Below are 20691 nucleotides of genomic sequence, written 5' to 3'. Positions count from 1 at the left end.
AATGGAATTCCTTCTTACTTCTACTCTAACTTGAAACTTTATCATGATATCATCCTACTACAAATTACACAACTATCAGTAAAAACGCAAAAGTAATTAGGCACAGTTGAGCAAAATTATTTACCATGCATTATTCCACTTGACACGTTATTCATTATTGCAACAAAGTTTTACAAGAGGTCAAAATGTTACAATACCAGTCTCAAGCCCCTTTTTACATCCCCTACCAAACACAGATAGCATAGGAAACAGAACTTAAGAAACACTTCATAGAGCCAAAAAATGAAATAATTCAATTGTGGACGTCATTAACAATACCAGAATTCTCAGTAGACCGACCTGGTGGAGGGACAACGGAGGATGGTTGTTTGGTGACAGCAACCATAATATCCGCATAACCAACGACTCCAACTAAAACATCATCACTTTCATCCTCAGTCACCCATACATGGGTTGCTCTGTGAGACAACATCTGAGCCATAACAGCAGCCAATGAACTTGTAACCTTACATGTCAACGGTGCACTTCTACCCCTGTACATGCTTCTACTCACTGCCAAGCTCGGGTTTGCAGCGTTGAAACCTATACTCCTGCTACTGAATTTCTTTGGTTTTGTTGACCCACCACCATTAGCTAGATTGTGATTCCCAGCAGCTTGATTTACAGAAAAATCTTTCAGTGACCTTGAGGACACATTATCCTCAACTCCCATTACAAATTGTCCACCGGAGAGATTAGCTAAAGCCCATGCTGCTGCTAAGTGATCACATTTCCATAGTTTGGAGGCAGAGATCTCTCCAATAATCTTATACTGACCATCCTGAGACTGTTCAAGAACAGCAATTGCACTGGGGTCTTCAGGAAGTTTCTGAGTGGCTTCAATGGCTGCAGATGTGGCTTCAATCGAGTTGTAGTTTGGGTTGATAGCTCCAACCGAGGAGATAGAGGAGAGAGGAAGAGGTGCTAGGGCACCCAGGCAACCAATTAGGAAACGTATAACATCTTCTCTTGAGAGACAGCAAAATTTGTCGCGGGCACTGGTAGTGGTTGATGAGGAAGGCCGATTGGAACTGGCACCAAGGTTATTGCTGCTGCTGCTAGTATCCATATTCTTGAGCCACTTACCATTATAGAGAATTGAGAAGCGCTTGCTCATGCCTTGCCATACGACACTCTTTCGAACAAGAAGACGCTTTACACCATGCTTCATCATCTCCAGTGCATCTATCAACCTAGCAGAGAGATTTAAGAAATCGCTTAAAAGTTGCCATTTCTTGTTTCTTTTTCTAATCAATGTGTATCCAAAATGTAAAGCAATTTTGTAAACTCTAAATCCAGAAGACAACGAGACCTTGAATCCTAATTAGTCATCAAATTAGATAAAATAGATACTACAAACCCCAGTGCTTGATCAATAGATGGACAGAAGGAAAGAGAAGATGACACATTCCAAATCACATCTAAGACCTGAATGGTGGCACTGCAAATATGTAAAAGTTCAAACCTAGAGTTTCTACTAGAACTTTATTCTTTATGCATCTAAGTATTTAACGGAAGTCTAATAATATCTTATTTTTTCACATATACCAGAGGCCTACTTCAGCTGGGTAAGCCTCCACTTAGCTCCGCTCCTGTAAATAGTAAATACCCCGAGGCAATGTCCACATACACTTTCTCAAGCATGACCCTCTCAACACACGACATAAATTCCATACCTCCCATATGTGCTCTATTTCGCTTCCCCAGAGTTCACGCGTGAGACAAGAAAGAGCAGTTCTCAACAGTACAAATTCAATTCTAAAATGTCTCAAAATGCAAACCTTTAACAGCTCCAACACAAAACACAGAAAAAGCACAAGTTTCTTCCCTTTAATGTCAACTGAGTGCCTTAAACAAGCAGTTTTTAGTTATAAATAGTTCCCTTTCGCAGTACAAGATCATCAAATTCATTCCAAAAATACCACAAAACACCATGAAAACAGTTCATAGATAATTGGATACAAAGTGTTAAAAGATTGCGAACTAGCATACCTTGTCCCAGGATCAACCTGACGCAGCAAGGAATTATTATGAGCAACAACTTCAGAAACCGGAGTCTTAAGAGCCTTGTCATGATCCTCCAAGCACTCACTTTTAGCAAAGAAAGCAACAATGTCAAGCGAGTTGAGAATCCCCACAAACCTCTGCTGCCTCATTTCAGTGTTCTCAATACCCGCATGCGTTTTCCTCTTCCACACCGGTATGCCACACTCAGTCGAGTCTCCGATCGCCTTTATCGCCGCCTCCACCGTCTCCGTCTCGCAGAACTCCACCAGCTCCGGCTTCCCGACCGTTAGATCAGCCACAACATGGTACAGAAACACCGATGCCATTGCTGATTCTGTCATTGCATCACTTCAAAAAACTTAACAAAACTAAACTGATTTGCATTAGATTTTCATTATATAAAGAATCAAACTTTACCTCCTCTGTTTTTTTCCCGCGAAACCAAACTAGCTTTCTTTACTTCGATTTTCAGATACCGTAAAAGGACTGATCTTTTGTTTTGGCTAAGATTGGATATATATTAAAGTAAACAGAAATGGATCAAATCGCAATCAACCCAGATCAAGATGAGGCTCTGGCAAGTCAAAGATATCCAAAAGAGGAGATTTTGATTCGGGATTGTGAGAGGGTTATAAAAGGGAGTGGAGGAAGATGAGGAGGAGGAGGATTCCGGTAATGGGTAATCTGAGAAGGGTGTTCAGGAAAGTGAAGAAGGAAGTGGGGAGAGATTTGGCCATTGATGATGGTGCACAAGAAGAGGAAGGTAAAGGCCCATCAAATGTGTTCAGCTCTCTCTCTCTCTCTCTCTCTCTCTCTCTTCTGAGTGTTCTGTTTTTGTGTGTCTTTGTGTCTTCAAGAGCTTAAAGTTTGGTGATTTCTTAAAGTCTTGTGGGTGAGAGTGAGTAATTGGGAGCGAAAATCTGGGTTTCGGTGAATACTAAATAGGTTCTATTTCAATTTTAACAAATTAAATAGGAAATTTAATCAAGATTTTGATAAGTGTTTCTTTATTATTTCTATAAAAAACTTTATGTCTTTATCTCTAGTTTCTTATTATCTGAAAAAAAAAAAAAAAAAAACTTCCTTTCTGCCCAGATTCTCATTTGTCACAAGACACAAACTCATCCTCAAGTTTTTTTTTTTTTTTTGGTTGGGATGATGATTAAAATCTATCAAATCTAGTCTCTAAAATGAGTCTAATCTCTAGTAATGTCTACATCTCAAAATAAAGAGAAAAGTTTGACCCGTAATGTGTATGAAAATTCCTAATATAGCACTAGAGGACAGAGTGATAATTCTAAATCTTAATTTATATAGTCACATTACTCACATATCACTGAATTTAAATTCAAAAATCAATCAACATAATCAGATAAATACCGTAAATTTCTTACGAGTGGTTATATGTTTCTTAAAATTTGATTCTTTTATATCAATTGTGTTTTCGCACTAATGTAGCATAAATAAAAGCGCGCTCCTAACTTGGATCGAAAATAAATACCTTGCCAAAACAATCACATGGCAATGAAAAACACATTTACCCGAATAATAAAAAGTGCAAAAGCGGAAAATGACAGAGCGAAGACCTTGAAAAATTGGACCATACAAGTTAGCAAGCCCAGCCCAAAATTGGATGGCCATCACTCATTAATAAGAGAAAAAGGCAGCAGAGCAAGAAAAGAAGATTCCATGTTCTTTTTCCTTTCTTGCCTCCACCCACACCCACACTCTCACTCTCACTCTATCTCTCATATTCTCATTCACACTAATCGCTTCATTTTCATCTGTAAGTTTGATTCTCCATCTCTATCTTAACCATTATTACGTTCCTTTCTTGCTTTTCTTAGTGGGTGAAGACTTAACACTAGTCTACAATCTTAGCTTCTTCTTCTTCAGAGTACTGCGCTAGGTTTAATCTTTAGCTACTGTACCTGAGCTTTTTCTTCTGCTTGTTTTAAAGATTTTGGGTCTAGACCATCTTGGTGAAGATGGGTTTTATCTTTTCATACATGTGATTGCTTTGCCGTTACTTCTTCATCTACCCAACTCTGTAAAACCCTCTATTTATTACTCATGGGACACAAATGGGCTTCAGGGTTTTTACCCTTTAGTGATCTTAAGTTAGCTGCACAGCTACTGGTTTTGTTAGTGCTTCTATGCTCAAATCTTTCTCAAAGTCTTGATCTTGATCCGGAAGATAAAGCTTCCATGTTGAAATTTAGGTCAGGGGTTCAAGACCCCAGCCAGAGCTTGTCAAGCTGGGCTGGGTCTAGTTGTGCCAACTGGACTGGAATCACCTGCCAGAACCAGACTGGTAGAGTGGTTTCGATTGACTTGACCAATATGAACTTGTCAGGCCAAATTGACCCCAGTTTGTGCAAGCTTCCATTTCTTCAAGATTTGGTTTTGTCCCAGAACAGCTTTAGTTGCCCAATACCAGTATGTTTAGGCACTCTGAACTTTCTCAGGACTCTACATCTTGGTCACAATAGGTTTCGGGGTGTGGTGCCTGATACATTCATGAGGCTCGGGCAGTTGAAAGAACTTGTTTTGAATGGTAATAATGATTTGGGAGGTGTTATTCCTTGGTGGGTTGGTAATTTCTCAGCACAGTTGGAAAAGCTAGATGTGGGTTTCAATTCATTTCATGGGGAGATTCCTCGAAGCTTGTTGTACTTGAAATCTCTCAAGTATTTGGATCTTGGGAACAATAATTTATCTGGCAGTCTTAGTGATTTTCACCAGTCTTTGGTGTTTCTCAATCTTGGATCGAACCAGTTTTCGGGTACTTTACCTTGTTTCTCTACTTGTGAGCAGTCTCTTAGAGTTTTGAATCTGGCTAACAATTCTGTGGTCGGAGGCATACCTACATGTATTGCTTCACTTCAAGCTTTGCAACATCTGAACCTTTCATCCAATCAATTGACTTATGAGATGTCTCCAAGACTTGTGTTTTCGGAGAAGCTTCTTCTCTTGGACGTGAGTAACAATGAGTTGTCAGGTCCTCTTCCGAGCAAGGTTGCAGAGACAACGGATAAATCCGGGCTTGTTCTTCTTGATTTGTCTCACAATCGTTTCTCTGGTGAAATCCCATTGAAGATTACAGAACTGAAGAGCCTGCAGGCACTGTTTCTATCGCACAATCTTCTTGTTGGGGAAATTCCGGCGAGGATTGGCAACCTAACCTATCTACAAGTGATTGATCTCTCACACAACTCATTATCAGGTTCAATTCCATTAAACATCGTTGGTTGTTTTCAGCTGCTTGCATTGATACTCAATAACAACAATCTTTCTGGTGAAATTCAACCTGAACTTGATGCATTGGATAGCTTGAAGATACTGGATATTAGCAACAACAAGATATCTGGGGAAATCCCACTTACTTTGGCTGGCTGTAAATCACTCGAGATTGTAGATTTCAGCTCCAACAATCTCTCTGGAACTTTGAGTGATGCAATAACCAAATGGTCAAACCTCAGGTATCTGTCCCTTGCTCATAATGAATTTACTGGAAATCTGCCTAGTTGGCTCTTTACTTTTGAAGTGATCAGAATGATGGATTTCTCAGGAAACAAATTTTCTGGCTTCATACCAGAGGGTAATTTTAACATGAGCATAAATTTTAACAATGGAGAGGTTGATAGAATGCAGAGAGATCCATTTGTTTCAATGCAGAATGTGGATACAAAAGTGTTGATTGTTGTCACTGGTAGTATTGAATTAAGCTTCAGTTATATACTATCTTCAATGGTTGGAATCGATTTCTCTAACAATGTACTCATTGGGGAGGTTCCAGTGGGGCTGTTTGGATTACATGGCTTGGAATACTTGAATCTTTCGCACAATTTTCTTCATGGTGGGGTTCCGGATTTAGAAAAGATGTGGAGTTTAAAGGCCTTAGATTTGTCCCATAATGCTTTATCAGGTCACATTCCAGGAAACATTTCCAGCCTTCCGGACCTGACTCGTTTGGATTTGTCATATAACTCTTTTTCTGGGTTTGTGACCAAGAAGCAAGGATATAACAGGTTTCCGGGAGCATTTGCTGGAAATCCAAATTTGTGTTTAGAGTCCCCTGATGGAGGGTGTGATCCGGCAAGCCTTCCGGTGGTGCCCGGGAAGGCATTTGAAGGGGAAGAAGAGGTTGAGGGGCGTATTTCTGTTTGGGTCTTTTGTGTAAGTGCATTCCTCAGTTTCTACTTTGGGGGCTTGGCCCTCTTTTGCTCCCCTCGAGCTCGGAAATACATTCTGCATACAAAAGCTTAGTGCAACGTACATGTGAATGAGGATGAAAACTACAGGCTGTATATTTTGAATTCTCAATTTCTTGTTTGGTCCATGTTGACCCTTACTAATGGATGTTTTGTATTCCATTGCTATCATACAACCTAGATGTTCCGAGTGTGGAATGGGAAATGGCGAAATGCAACAAATGCCATAGCATAAGCTTTAGCATTCTCAGATGTTAGGAGAAATTTTTCCATTCAACACGAGAATTAAGATGGAATGCTATGTTGGTTCTTGCATAGGTTGGTTTTCTTAGATTTGCTCCAGAAGCATTTACTTGCAGACAAAGAAATTTAATAAATTAAGGGCATGCATGTTTCAGAGCAATGACAGAATTTATCACTGAAAACTCAGATGGTTTACAAAATCCTCTGCAGACTGCAAACAATCTGAACGCATATATACAAGGAGTTCTGAGGAAGGGGAATATCCCATGCAGGTAACCTGATCATAAACTCTGCGGCGTAACCTGTACCAATAATCTCCAGCAAAAGGATCCCACTTTTCAAAAAGTAAAAGATAATGGTCCCTTTGTCTCACGATGACTTCTAGTTTTGTAAAGCATGGAGGACACGGCTAAACTAAATCCCACATCCACAAAAGGTGACCAACTCACCAACATAATGATTTGGGGCGTAGGGCCATGAAGCGCACCCGAATTACAGATCCTAGACTTCCCATACTTCTTTACCCTTTCTCTTTCTATCATACTTTTCTGAAGTAGAGGATTATCCAAGTGGAATGAAAGAACTCTGAACAAGCAAATTGCATTTCAATGGTTGTCAAATGTTTCAGTTATGCTAGAAGGAATGAAGAATTAATTTCTCACATAAACACAAGATTGAGCAATATTGTTCTGATTGCATTCTTTAACAATGGGGCTAAACTCTCAAGGGAGGTGGACCAATCTCAAAAATTAGACACTAAAACTAGAAACACTTAATTTAATAGTAGTAAAAAGAAGTTAATTGTGACCTCAACTCGCATCTAATTTAGAAGATGATGGCCCTCTAAAAACTCAGAGGATGCAACTAAGGATGCATGAGCACGATTTTTGATAGTGATTAAAATTTGTATATATATAGCAGCTCTGATGCACCGCCATGCTGGAATATATAAGATACGAGGCAGAGAGAGCCTGAATGTGCAGGCACCAGCTGACCCAATTCTAGCATGTATTCATGTCCTCTTCACTGGCACGCAGCAAGCAAATCATCATGTGTTGTTTAATGTATACCACCAACCATACCATAGAACATCAAGGTCTAATATTTAATTGGGCCATCCAAGCTCCCAGATGCAAACTGAAAATAACCCCCAAAAAGGAAGAAGAAAAGAACAGTTAACGCTGAGACTACAAAATAGGATCATCACAAAGCTAAAGCATTCCACTTGCAGAATAATAATAATAATCATTCCGTTCATTGAGAAAGAGGGATTGATCTGACAAGAGAAACAAATATATGTCTTCATTTCCAAGGAGTCAGATCAAGTCATCAAACCCCTGTAGAAGGTTGTGAAAACACTTTGGTCAAGTCATTAAAGAACTGAATTTAGGATTACCTGTTGAACGATTGGATTTGTTGAGGTTGTGAATTCATCAGTCATTCCTTGCCAGACTATCTTGCCCTCATACAGAAACAATAACCTACACATTGAATAAATTCCTATTATCATCTGACACAATCAACAAAAGTATTCAGTATCAGCACAACAGCTTTGACTAAGCACACAACCTGTCAACAGCTCGTCTGATGGTGCTATGTTGGTGAGTTACAACAACGTAAGATGCAATCTGCCCAGACTTCTCTGACACTGCCTGCCCTTCTGTATGGACAGAGCGGATGAGGTCTTCTACAACAGTAGATGCAATCGGATCAAGTCCAGCTGTTGGTTCATCATATAAGAGCACCTGTTGAAGTGCATAGGAAGAATGTCAGGACTCACAAAACAGGCCAACTCAGTTGTGCATTACCCACCAAAACTGTACACTTGCAAATTGAACTAACAATCCCAAGTGGGCGTATACATGTTTACACCAAGCTTACTTCCACTTATTACCTAATTTTCATGACCCCACCCTCTCCCAGCATATGACACCTCAATGGGGAGAATCAGAGGGAAATATTTGGGAGAAATTCATGCCCTGCATCCCCTATAATAGATGGCAACTCTAGCGGCATTATCATGATTCTATGAATACTCTTATAGCGGCTTACCTCCTGGAAAATCTAGTTCCCTTCGGCTTATAGGAAAAGAAAAGGCTTTTTTTTTTTCACTTGATAGTAAGGTTATCTACCAACCTTCATTAGCAGCATATGATGAAGAACAATTACATATGCAGTGTACTTTCTCCATCAGTCTGACTATGTGAACACAGTATTACACTATTACTACATCCTCATCTAAGATGATGACAGTATTCCTAGTTCCCTTCGGCTTACAGGAAAAGAAAAGGCTATTTTCTTTTACCTTGATAGTAAGGTTATCTACCAGCCTTCATAGCAGCATATGATGGAGAACAATTACATATGCAGTACTACTTTCTCCATCAGTCTGACTATGTGAACACAGTATTACTACATCCTCAACTAAGATGATGATACTTCTGACTATGACATAAACAGAATGCAATTACTAGAAGGCCATAGTGTCAACTGTCTACTAAAACAGTTATGCAAGCATTATCTAATCAAACAAGAGAAGAAGAACACAAGCTTTTAGGTATTCAATATACCTCTGGCTCTATGGCTTCCTTTGTGGTATCACAAATTATAGATCGAGCCAATGCAACTCTTTTCTTCATTCCACCAGACAGCTCCGATGGTAATCGATCCTCAACTCCCTAAGAAAACAACATAATATGATCCAAATAAATCTAGAATTCAAACTTCAGTTTTTTTTTCTTTTTTGGTCAAGGAGCAGTGCCATTATGCATATGAAGTCTCACATGTTACTAACAAGATCAATAGATAGCGTTCATGTGGAGAGTGGATAGATGGACAGAATCTAGATAAAATCAGTTGAGTTTGGGAAGGTAGTTTGCCTGCAGACTGATAATTGACATATTGCATACCTTTAACCCAACAGCAGCCAAGCTATCAGTCACGAGCTTTGAAATTTGTTCCTCGGGCATGCTTGAATTTTCATACCTAATCAAATAACAATATGAGTTCTATTGCAGCATATTGATTAATACCTGAACTATGGCCTAAGTGGAATACAACACAGAAGAAAGCCAAAATTGAAAGAATCTAAAGCTTCTTACAGAAGGAAACCAACATTTTCACGAACAGTCAACGAATCAAAAAGTGCAGCACTCTGAAACACCTGTTAGATAGGAGATAGATGCATAAAAATGACCTTTTCTGTATAAGAAATACACCAGAAAGACTAGCAGCAGAAAATTTATAGCATACAAGTGAATAAAAAAGTTTACCAATCCAATTCGAAGACCAGATAACTCCTCATCGCTGATCAAACCATCCCTCTTTCGACCTCGAATGTATACCTCTCCCTGCTCATGGCAACAAGGAACACAGTATATAAGAGAGCCCAACATGTAAGTAAGTATTGAATAACTCATTAAAACTCAACAAAGTGTAAAAATTAATTAATTAAACAAAGGTGAGCATACTATTAGAGGCAGATTAACTATTTACCTTGTCAGGCGCAAGAAGACCTGCCATAATCTTTAAAACTGTAGATTTCCCCGTGCCAGAAGGACCAATTATTCCAACTGCTTCGCCATGTCTAATCTAAAAATGGATCCAAAATTAGTCCTTTACAAGATGCAAAATGGAATGGCCACGAACCAAAAGATTGACCATTAATTGAACACGAATTTTGTTGAAATTATAGAAAAGCACAAAGTAACAAAAGGATGACCAGTAGTTCATCGTGTGCTACTGAAAAAGACTAAAGAGAACCATACAAAAAAATCAACCTAATTGACACTCTTCGCATCCTTTAATAAAAAGAACTTCTGATAGATCCCTACTACCTCAAAAACAGATTAATTCAGGAGCAGTCAATGACGTAAGAACATCTTTCTCCTCAAAGTAGTTTAAACTCTTATTCTTTCTCTTCCAGAGTTCTACTGTATATAAAACCCCATTCTGAAGCTCTCACAGAATTATTGTCATAAAAGTTTACCCCACCCAATCTTCCTTAAACCTCGAAGATCTATGCTAAAAGAAAAAGTAAAAATATTGAGGCAAAAACCAAACTACCTTCAAAAGCATGACAATATACTACATAACATAGGCCTATCACATTCATAAACAAACAATTCATTGACTCCTCCAAAGCAAATCATCACTGACATTTTTTTATGAGCAAAAAGTCCAAGCTAAAAGACTTTAATCACCAGGGAAAAACACCCCTTTCACATGCCAAAGTTCAAACCTATCCCACATTCACACTAAATCAATGCATGTAAATTCTTGAAACAACTCAAAAGCCATAATCAAATAAACATAGTATATTTTGATATTAGATTCACCTTGAAGCTCACACCTCTCAATATATCCTTCTCACCAAATGACTTATGGACGTCTCTGCACTCAATCAGAACATCAGAGTCATCCTCGGGTTCTCTTACTGTGGATAAATCCTCTGATTTCAATGAATCCTGCTGAGACAAACCTTGTCAGCCACAGCTATCATATGACCAATTGTTATCTGCTACTACAATTATCGAAACAGGCACATCTAACATGACCAATGCAAACCAGGCACAAACCCCTTTAGCAAACAAGTCGGTATAAAAAAAGATACATGAATAGAAATGTGTTAAACTACATGCAATAACAATTAACCTTTTGGTATTTTAACTCATAACATAACCTTTTGATTGCAGAGGACATAAACTATAACTACAATTCCCCACATATGGGCTAATGTGAATAACACTATAACAGTATTGTAAGTCTAGCAACAAAGAACAGGTGATTCAATCACAGTACCAGTTTAACACACCAATTCAAACAAACCGACAAACACCAGTAACCACATTTAAGTTTAACTGTTGATGAATACCATATAAGAATAGAAAATGGTTGCTCATATATAAACAAAGAGTACGAAAAAGCAGACTTCTTTAACATCAAATAAATAACTAGAGGAAAAATGTTGCTAACCTCGAATTTTGCTGCATAGGATTCATAGTTCTGGGGAGGCGCCATACAAGCACAAACAATGTTTCTGGGCTCTCTCTTCTGCTTATAACTACACAAATTGATCGTCTTTGGAAACCTAGCCGGCCGAGAAATGCCATTGGATGTAGTCACAGGAAACAACACTGAATTCGACAGAGAAACCATGCTTCTTCCCATAGCAATTGGGCTTCCTGAAGCAAACCCAACAAGATTTTTGGCTCAAAACCACGCTGGGATTGGAAATTTGTGATCTTGAACCAGACCCGGATCAGGTAATAGCCCAAAGACCAGTCCTGAATAAGCAAATTCTGGTTCTGGGTATTGGAAAGTTGTGAAATTGAAGCAGACCCAGATCAGTTTGCAAGCCTATTGAAGCAATGAACGTGAATTTGGAATGAATTGGCCAAAAGCTCAATAGGGAAGAAATGAAAGGGATTGAAATGTCGCAATGGAAACGTGTTGTTTAACTGTTGTGGCGGCTATTTGGATTAGGTGGGTGGGGATGTGATGTGGGTTCTTCTTCTTCTTCAGTGGTGATGCCTTTCTTGGGTGTACAGAGAGGTATTGAAACATGAAAGGTGTTGACTTTGGAGACTTGGTATGTTTCATTCAGCCATTGTTAAGTTCTTGATCGCTTCTGGTTTTAATGGGTCGACTTTTTATGGGTCAAGAGTCGATTGTAACGGTGATTGGTCGACTCCTAATAATCTTTTTTTTTTTTTTTGGAGGAATGGAGCACAAGAGTATAATCGGAATTTGGGATTTAATATCGTGTAGGGATTCACATTTATGTGCATGTAGAAGCTCAAAAGGAATCAGAACAACAATGGCAAAAGCGTGAACTTTCAAGCTCTAACATCAATTACTACTTAGCATTCATTATATTCTATTAAACTGAAACAATTATTCCTTCTTTTGAATTTTGACTTTATGAAAATTAAATTTAAAGTATGGCAGTTAGGAGGATATGACCGTTTAGGACTGTCAATTCCGACACGACTCGAAACCAGCATGAAATAAAGCGGGTTGAACCCGCACGATTAAAAAGCGGGTCGGCCGCAGGTCAACCCGCCATGACCTATTTAATAAACGGGTTGGCCGCGGGTCAACCCAACAACACGAAGTGAACCCATATAACCTGATTATGCTATACTTCTTCTTGAAATTTTGGACGTTGAGAGTATTTGTAGGTCGATTGGACAATTTGAAATATTTTATTCATCATTATTTGATTTAATTATTTATGAATTATATATAACAATTTATATTCTTCATCTTGTGGATTTTTTAGTGAATTTAATCAATTTATGCATTTTTTTTTAGTTTATTGGTCGCAATGTTAATCCTTAAATGAGTCATTTGATCCAACACGACACGACCTATTTATTAAATTAGTTAAGCGGGTTGGAAACGGGTAACCCGTTTAATAAATAGGTTGGGTTTGGGTTTAGGTTTAAATTTTCGACACGATTATTAAATGGGTTGGGTTTGAGTTTGTCTCTTGTGACACGATAAATACTTTGACCTAACACGAACCCAACCCGACACGACCCATTACTGTAGCTAGACTATCTATATTCACTTAAAAGAAGTATATGTATATTTATATAAGAAACAGTTTTTGATGGACTGCAGAGGTTGCTGGATCAAGTTTATCTCTTAGACAAATGGTAAGAGTATATAACCAAAAAAAGGGCATTGCTAAGAATGATATGTTTAAGTTTAATACACTGCTCTTTGCTAAAAAAAAAAAAGTTTAATACATTGCTGTGACCTCTCGGCTCTCATTTATAAAAGTAATAATTATGCTCGACTTAGTTCTCGTTCTTTTTCAGTTGACTCATCTGGCTAATTATTTCGCTAGCATTTTGCATTCATGCCTTCTGTTTGACTGCCACTCGGGGATGGACGCCCACCACTTTTCACAGGTTAAAGAGACACTCTTTAATACATTAAAAAAAAATCAAAGGCCTAATGCAGCTTGAATTTCGAGACTCATAAAAATGAGGGTCTAATGCAGCTTGGACCTCATTATTATGAACTAGCCAACTAGGCCCTCATCTCAAATCCGGCCTTAACACTAGATGCAAGAATTCATCCATATTAATATTAATATTTAAATAATAGGTGTGTGGCGAAATGGCAGTTTCCACCTTGTGGCAGACTCAAGATGAATATAGATGGTGTCTACGGTTCAAATGGAAGCGGTGGAGTTGGGGTAATTGTTCGAGATGATACGGAATAACGGGAAACTTTCGCGGTGCGTGGTCTAGAAAGATTCCTTATCTGAGCTCGACATTTCATGCTAAAGTGGAAGCCTGCAAAGCAGGGTTACTTATCGCAATACATCAAGGTTGGAAGGAGCTCGCCCTCGAAAGTGACTGCGCAATTTTAGTGACAGCCCTCACTCAACAGACACAAGATAACTCTGAGGTTAGTCGAATTGTGGATGATTGTAAAGATTACCTACGATCCTTTGATTGGATTACAATTCGACATATTTTTCGTGAAGTAAATAGTGTAGCGCATAGGTTGGCTCACTTTGCTAGTCTCGATCATGTCATGTAGTAGATATTTGTTTAGATGAGACTCCTACTTTCTTGCAGGATGTTCTATATGTGGATATTTGTAATGCAGCTATGCTTGCTCAGGGTTCAGGTATTACGTCCCCCCCCCCCCCCCCCCCGGATGCAGCAAACTAACTTATATAATAATATGGGTGTGGGGCTGAGCCTCCCAGCATGACTGGACTCCAAACCCCGTTTTGAACCAAAAAAAAAAAAAGATGTGTCCTTTTTCTTTTCTTTTTTTGGTCACAGGATGAGTTACATAAACCCCACTTTGCTAATTTGGAACGTTGATCCAAACTCACATTGGGCCTAGAGAACCTATCTAGACATGAACCCAAAGATATCGGGCTTAAATTCAACGACCCAAAATGAAGATGCCGACTCTAAAAAACTGAACCACTGGCTTAATGAGCTAGCTAGCTAGACTGTTGCATAAAATGCATGGACATAAATTAAGCATTGAGTTTCTGAGCTTCTGAGCTTCCAGTTGATGCTTTGTGGCATATTATTATATACCAATCAGGAGGGAGATTCAGATAGATAATATCATAATATATGCTTGGTGTGTTGGTGAATTAAAATGCTGATGATCGATGGTCAAAAATTCTTTGATGGATCGAATAATATTAAATCATCATCAGATGCCTATTTCGATAGATATATATGCCATGAAGATCGATCGATCAATTACCGCACTTGGTTCATCATCAGGTGGTTCTTCGGATTGCTACAGTTCCTGATGCATCCGCCAATCTCTCTCCTCTACCAGCAACATCCATCTATTCTTATATTACTTTGTCAAATCAAACCCATGTTTAGTATAGCTATCTTCTATCTCCACCTTTCAATACAAAGCTAGCTAGGCTCGCTACTCACGTTTTGCTTCAATATATATGCTTGTCAATGTGGCATGAACAACTCTAGCTAGTTAGTATTCGAATTATTCGTCTTCTACGTACCAATTCATGAGAATAAGGGTCAATACATTTCTAAATGAGAATCAACTAAGATTTCCAATTTAACTGTTTGCTTGAGGCATTCGTGCATAGGAAGCCAGGGAAGGATTGATTTCTAATTTCGAATTACACTATGAAATTAAAACATCAGGGTTAGTCCCCAAATTTGGGGAGAGTACTCTTTAATTACAGACTCCCCGTATAAAATATTTATACCATTATATGTATGGATTCGAATAGAAATATAGAATAATACCAATGTTTTGATAGGTAGTGTCCAAAAGTGTTTCCATCTCAGTCACCAAGACATATGACATTTGTGATGTTAGCAACCACACACATTTCCGGAATTTGTTCTTTGGACTAGCAAGCAAACAATATATTTGGTGGTGGTTCCTGGCCATATTGCATGCACTTCATTCATCTTGTCCTCGATCGCTATTAGATAATGGATGGAAATTAATATTAAGCACGCCTATAAAGATGGAGGGAACTAGAACAAATTAATATGCATGATCGGTCAGACATATACAAACATGTATATATATAATACAGAACCAACAATCTTCGTGTTGCGGAGAGTAGTGGGAACCAATTCATCCATCACATTAAACAAACAGAAATGCATATTAATTAGTACGTGGATACATACAGCTAGCTATGAAGCTGGGTTTATTGGAGACTATAGAACGAATATCAGAAATCTAGCTAATATCCCAGGCTTTTTAATATGGCTATTAATTGATTTCATGCTAAGCATGTACAGTGCAGAAAATGAATACTGGTCTCTAGCTCTATTTTCGAATGCATGGTAAGTAGGTCTTACGTACCTGGAAAAGGTTAATTACCACTTTTAGCCAGACAGCTCTTTTTGCTCTTGGTTTAGGGCTTCAGCCAGAAGCTGAAGATTTCACCAACTCACATCATTTATATATGCTAGCTGTAATCTGTATGCAGGCTAGGGTTTGCTAGGTAGGATTCGAGTCTAACTAATCAATTAACAATGATATATATCGAAAAGTCACCCTCGTACGTACATACCAGTCACCTTGCAGTCTTATATTTACTGCTTCAACCAAAATCAGGCCTTGATCTCCAAGGACCCTCACACACACACACATATATATATATATATAGACACACACATACACATCATCTTCTTTCGAAAGATGGCTTATGTCACTCGACTAACTTATATGCAGGCAGGTAGACACAGCATCAAACTTTATTATATATAAAAATAACAGTTCATTAGCACTCATTCGATCTAACTAAGTTTCGCTTTGATTTATTAATTGGTAAACATACATGTTTAGTCATATATATATGTACGTGTTGCATGGCAATCAGAAACTGAGGCGTTCTTTTAGACTGAGCCATCTTGAATTAAAGAACCATGCATCGAATATAAAGCAAATTGATCACAGAAGACAAAAACCCTTTTGCTTAATCAACATATATATGCGGACCAAAATTGTCGAGCTAGCTATATGAACATGAAAGTGAATATGCGTACGTATAAACAGAAATAAACCTTATTCCTTAGCTATATGATGGATCACATCTGGTTCACATATTGCAACACACCAAGTCTAGCTAGCTAGTTGTCACTCAACTTAATTTAGTGGCATTGAGGCCTCAAGTACATATATATAAATGGGTCATTCAAATGGAACGTTATTTACATTAAAGGACTAGCTAGAGAATATAGCAAACATCCTAAAACCTAAACCATCCAATTAATTGCCAAAGGAGGAAACACCAACAACTTAATTACCCAACTTTCTCCATCATGAGAAATCAATGCGTGCCACAAAAAGCATATCTCACATCCCATCAATGGAGAGCACATACAGATTGTGGGGTGAGTGATTCAAATTGAGTTCATAAAAAACAAAGATTTGAATTTAAGCAAGGCTTATTATCTGGGGAAAAATAAGTGGAACATATTCCATATGCTCATCGATGGAGAGCGTATATATGTTCTTTTTGGCATTAGAGCGTATATATGTTCTGGATGATGAAATTGTAATTGATATGTGCTTGCCAATATTACCACATAATTGGTATCTAAGTATTGAGCTTTATATTATGCAGCAAATTGTCACATTATTGCAGCATCACCTGAAAACAATTTATTAATTTAATGTCTGAATAAATCCGCTTCTGAATTCTAAGAGACAGAAAACTAGATATAAGTGACCAATTTGGCAATAAGAAAAAAATAAACCAATTTGCAAAGGTGGGTGGAATAAATGCTGGACCTCGACCGTTCCTTATATTCTATAAATAAAAAGATCAATATATGCCGACCATTTATAACACAAGCTCATTCTGTGAAAGCAACTTTACAATCTGAAGCACTCGATCACAGCTGCAAAACTAAATGCATGTCAAGAATCCACGGCATATATCGAATACCATATACACCCACCTCTATTACCTGCAGCTCTCTAATCTCTATCTCTTGCTGCAATCCACATAATTAGTGGAGCACTAATCTCATAACCTATGTGTTTGAATTCTGGAGTAACTTCTGACCGAATTATATATATCTACATATATTTAATAAAAAGTAATTCAATAACTGTTTCAAGAAAAGGTTTTGACGGACGTCACCAAAATTTCAAGATTCATGGAAGTTTTTTTGGGGCTAGCTGGATCTCAACTAGGTTTTGATAGTTTTAAGCATTACTTAACTAGCAAGATTTATTTTTTTCTAGTAACACTGTAACAGTTTTCAAGCACATAATATGACCCTTTTATGATAACTCTTTTTGCATAATTAACCCTCGAATTCGACTTTATGGACTACAAAAATTAATGGAGATTTAAATTTTGCACGCTTAATTTCGGTGCAGCTGTAATCTATCACGTTTACATAATAAATCAAATCTAAAGTTTATAGTTCGATGGCCCTCCTCCGTATGCAAGTAGAGACTGAGTTAAAAACTAATAATTTATGTTTTTTTGACGTTTCTCGTTCGATCACTTATACTGCACGTTACATCATCTTTCCAATAACATCGATCCCTCCTAAAAGAAAAAAAGAATAAACCAGAGAAAATAACAAAGTTTGCTTTGTCCCTGCATGTACAGCACGCACACATATATAAATACCCAACTTCGATCATGTACATTGTCAATTAGCTATAGTGCTCTTGTTTAATTCTTTCGCAGTACTAGTAGCTATACCTTGCTAGTGCTTTGAAGCTATTAAGAAAATCATGATAGGATGGGAAGATGTTTACAAGGTGGTGGTAGCCATGGCACCACTCTACTTTGCACTCATTTTAGGGTTTGGCTCCGTCAGGTGGTGGCACATCTTCACTCCTGAGCAGTGCGGCGCCATAAACCGCTTTGTTTGCTTCTTCACCCTCCCACTCTTCACGTTCGAATTCACTGCTCACGTCGATCCTTTCGAGTGGAACTACCGCTTCATCGCGGCCGATGCCATTTCCAAGCTCATAATCGTGGTTGTGCTCGCGTTTTGGGCAAAGTGTAGTAGCAAGGGAAGCTATAGTTGGTCAATAACAAGCTTCTCTCTCTGCACTTTAACTAATTCACTTGTCGTTGGAGTGCCCCTAATGAAAGCTATGTACGGCCCGATGGCTGTTGATCTGGTAGTTCAGTCTTCCGTGGTGCAAGCTATCGTATGGCTCACGGTGCTTCTGTTCGTCTTGGAATTTCGACGGACGGGGCTAGACATCTCTTCGGGGTCGAGTAATGATACCCGGGTTCAATCAGTTGAGCAAGGTGGGAAAGATTTAGAGGGCATGAACGAGAGCACTCTGGCTTCACCTTCTTATTATTACTGGTCTTTGATGAAGGGTGTGTGGCTCAAACTTGGGATGAATCCCAACTCTTATGCAGTTTTCATTGGAATTGCTTGGGCTTTTATAGCAAACAGGTAAAAATATACATGCACTGATCATAGATAATAGATTACTAGGGGACTAATACTACTTGGCTAATGTTAGGGTTTTCGTTTTAATAGATAATAGATTACAAACTGACTGGTGAATATTTGCAGGTGGCATATTGAGTTGCCAAGCATTATGGAGGGATCTGTTTTAATCATGTCGAAGGCTGGTACCGGAACTGCCATGTTTAGCATGGGTGAGTACTAAATACTAAACTCAATCACATGAGAGAACATTTAATTTCATATGTACGTAGCAGTTATTCACATTTTCAGAAATGATTTTTGATCTCTATGGAGTCACTTTGCACTTCGAAGTCAATATTTTATTATCTAAAGCATTAACAAAATAGTGCATGATAAACTTTTTGCTTACAAATTACAATTAATATGTTCTTATAATTTATGTGTGATCGTGGGTGTAGGTATCTTCATGGCACTGCAAGAGAAATTCGTAGCTTGTGGGACGAGCCTAACGATAATAGGGATGATTTTGAGGTTCATTGCCGGACCGGCAGCCATGGCTATCGGCTCTATCGCTGTTGGCTTGCATGGTGATGTTTTACGTGTTGCTATCATTCAGGTAATTAACGAAATCGATCAGATGACTTCATATATCTTTCAATCCTCATAGAATCGTAGTATGTAGGTATAACAACATATATCTCATCACTTTTCATGGAATATATGTCATTCCATTCCGTTCCATGACCTAAAAAAGGTGGTGGTGGTTCCATTCCATTCCGTGAGCTGCCAAGCAAATTAGGTGGCTAAGCTGAGCTATATATATGGTAGTATATAGTAAATATTTCCTTCTCCACTAATACCACCAACATATATTCGATCCCTAATATCATATCATCGTCATTTTGTGAACAGTGGATACATGCTTAGCCTGGAATATTTCGAGAACAGATTAGACACTATAGAAAATTAAGCTAATTTATTAGTAACCCATTGTGGTTTTCAATTTAGGGAAATTCTTAATTGGATACATAGTGGTCGGATCTGACTAGCTCTCAACATGCAGCACAGAGTTTTTAAAATGGTGGTAACTTTCTTGTTGGCCAAACAACAACAAAATTAATTGAAATCAACCCCACTAAACTTTCGTGCTTAATCACTAATGTTATACATGATGAAATGCACATTAGTCTTCCCAAGTTGATAAGCTACTATACATGTTATGTACTTATGTTACGTACGTACATCACTTTTATATAGTTTGCTGATTAATTTATTTTTCAGGCAGCATTGCCACAATCGATTACCTCCTTCATATATGCCAAAGAATATGGACTCCATGCAGAAGTTTTGAGCACCGCGTATGTGATCTCGATCTGAAATTAATTGGAATCTATTTAAGTTTCATCAACTTTTTTCATTCTGTTTTATTTTTCCAAGTTAATTGTAGTACTCACTTTTGCTTATTGATGGCGTACGTGCAGAGTAATATTTGGAATGATGGTGTCCCTTCCGGTGTTGATCGCCTACTATGCAGTTTTAGAATTTGTGCATTGATCGATTGACCATCTTCTCTGGCATGGCTGTTTCAATCAATGGATCGAGAGATAGAGAAAAGAAATTGCCGGTCCTCGATCTCTTGTTTTACATTTTTTTCTTTGTTTCTATTTTGGTATGAAACTATTGGTGGGACTAATTTAATTTAGTCTTTGTAGTTGCCAAAACTTGTAATCTAATTATCCTTATCATCCTAATCTCAAGAGAGTTGGTGCATTAATCGGCAA

At 38.1% G+C, this 20691-nt stretch overlaps 4 protein-coding genes across 5 annotated transcripts; 2 read left to right on the top strand and 2 right to left on the bottom strand.

Moving 5' to 3' along the window:
- Positions 1-116: 116 nt before the first annotated feature.
- Positions 117-2985, bottom strand: LOC133720697 (CBS domain-containing protein CBSX6). Its single transcript, XM_062147124.1, has 3 exons — positions 2464-2985; positions 2032-2380; positions 117-1232 (listed from the first exon to the last, which is right to left on the bottom strand). The coding sequence occupies exons 2-3, from the start codon at positions 2370-2372 to the stop codon at positions 293-295; spliced, it is 1281 nt and encodes a 426-aa protein (XP_062003108.1). The 5' UTR covers positions 2373-2380; positions 2464-2985; the 3' UTR covers positions 117-292.
- Positions 2986-3750: 765 nt separating this feature from the next.
- LOC133720004 (receptor-like protein CLAVATA2) lies at positions 3751-6436 on the top strand. Its single transcript, XM_062146200.1, has one exon. The coding sequence runs from the start codon at positions 4120-4122 to the stop codon at positions 6313-6315; it is 2196 nt and encodes a 731-aa protein (XP_062002184.1). The 5' UTR covers positions 3751-4119; the 3' UTR covers positions 6316-6436.
- A 642-nt stretch (positions 6437-7078) lies between these two features.
- LOC133720005 (protein TRIGALACTOSYLDIACYLGLYCEROL 3, chloroplastic) lies at positions 7079-12201 on the bottom strand. 2 transcript variants are annotated; one of them, XM_062146201.1, is made up of 10 exons: positions 11478-12201; positions 10841-10972; positions 9999-10094; positions 9776-9853; positions 9605-9666; positions 9413-9488; positions 9074-9181; positions 8073-8248; positions 7900-7984; positions 7079-7640 (listed from the first exon to the last, which is right to left on the bottom strand). In XM_062146201.1, exons 1-10 carry the CDS (start codon positions 11670-11672, stop codon positions 7602-7604), a joined length of 1047 nt encoding a protein of 348 aa, XP_062002185.1. In that variant the 5' UTR covers positions 11673-12201; the 3' UTR covers positions 7079-7601. The 2 variants fall into 2 exon arrangements, with proteins under 2 accessions (XP_062002185.1, XP_062002186.1); XM_062146202.1 differs by having other exon boundaries at positions 10841-10969; positions 11478-12195.
- Positions 12202-18155: 5954 nt separating this feature from the next.
- On the top strand, positions 18156-20691 carry LOC133721459 (auxin efflux carrier component 5). Its single transcript, XM_062148082.1, has 5 exons — positions 18156-18931; positions 19055-19140; positions 19369-19526; positions 20192-20268; positions 20392-20691. The coding sequence occupies exons 1-5, from the start codon at positions 18249-18251 to the stop codon at positions 20462-20464; spliced, it is 1077 nt and encodes a 358-aa protein (XP_062004066.1). The 5' UTR covers positions 18156-18248; the 3' UTR covers positions 20465-20691.

Source organism: Rosa rugosa, chromosome 7 (genome assembly GCF_958449725.1).
Source record: "Rosa rugosa chromosome 7, drRosRugo1.1, whole genome shotgun sequence".
NCBI lineage: Eukaryota > Viridiplantae > Streptophyta > Magnoliopsida > Rosales > Rosaceae > Rosa > Rosa rugosa.
The sequence above is the reverse complement of the archived record's forward strand: the minus strand, read 5'-3'. Positions and strand labels throughout refer to the sequence as shown.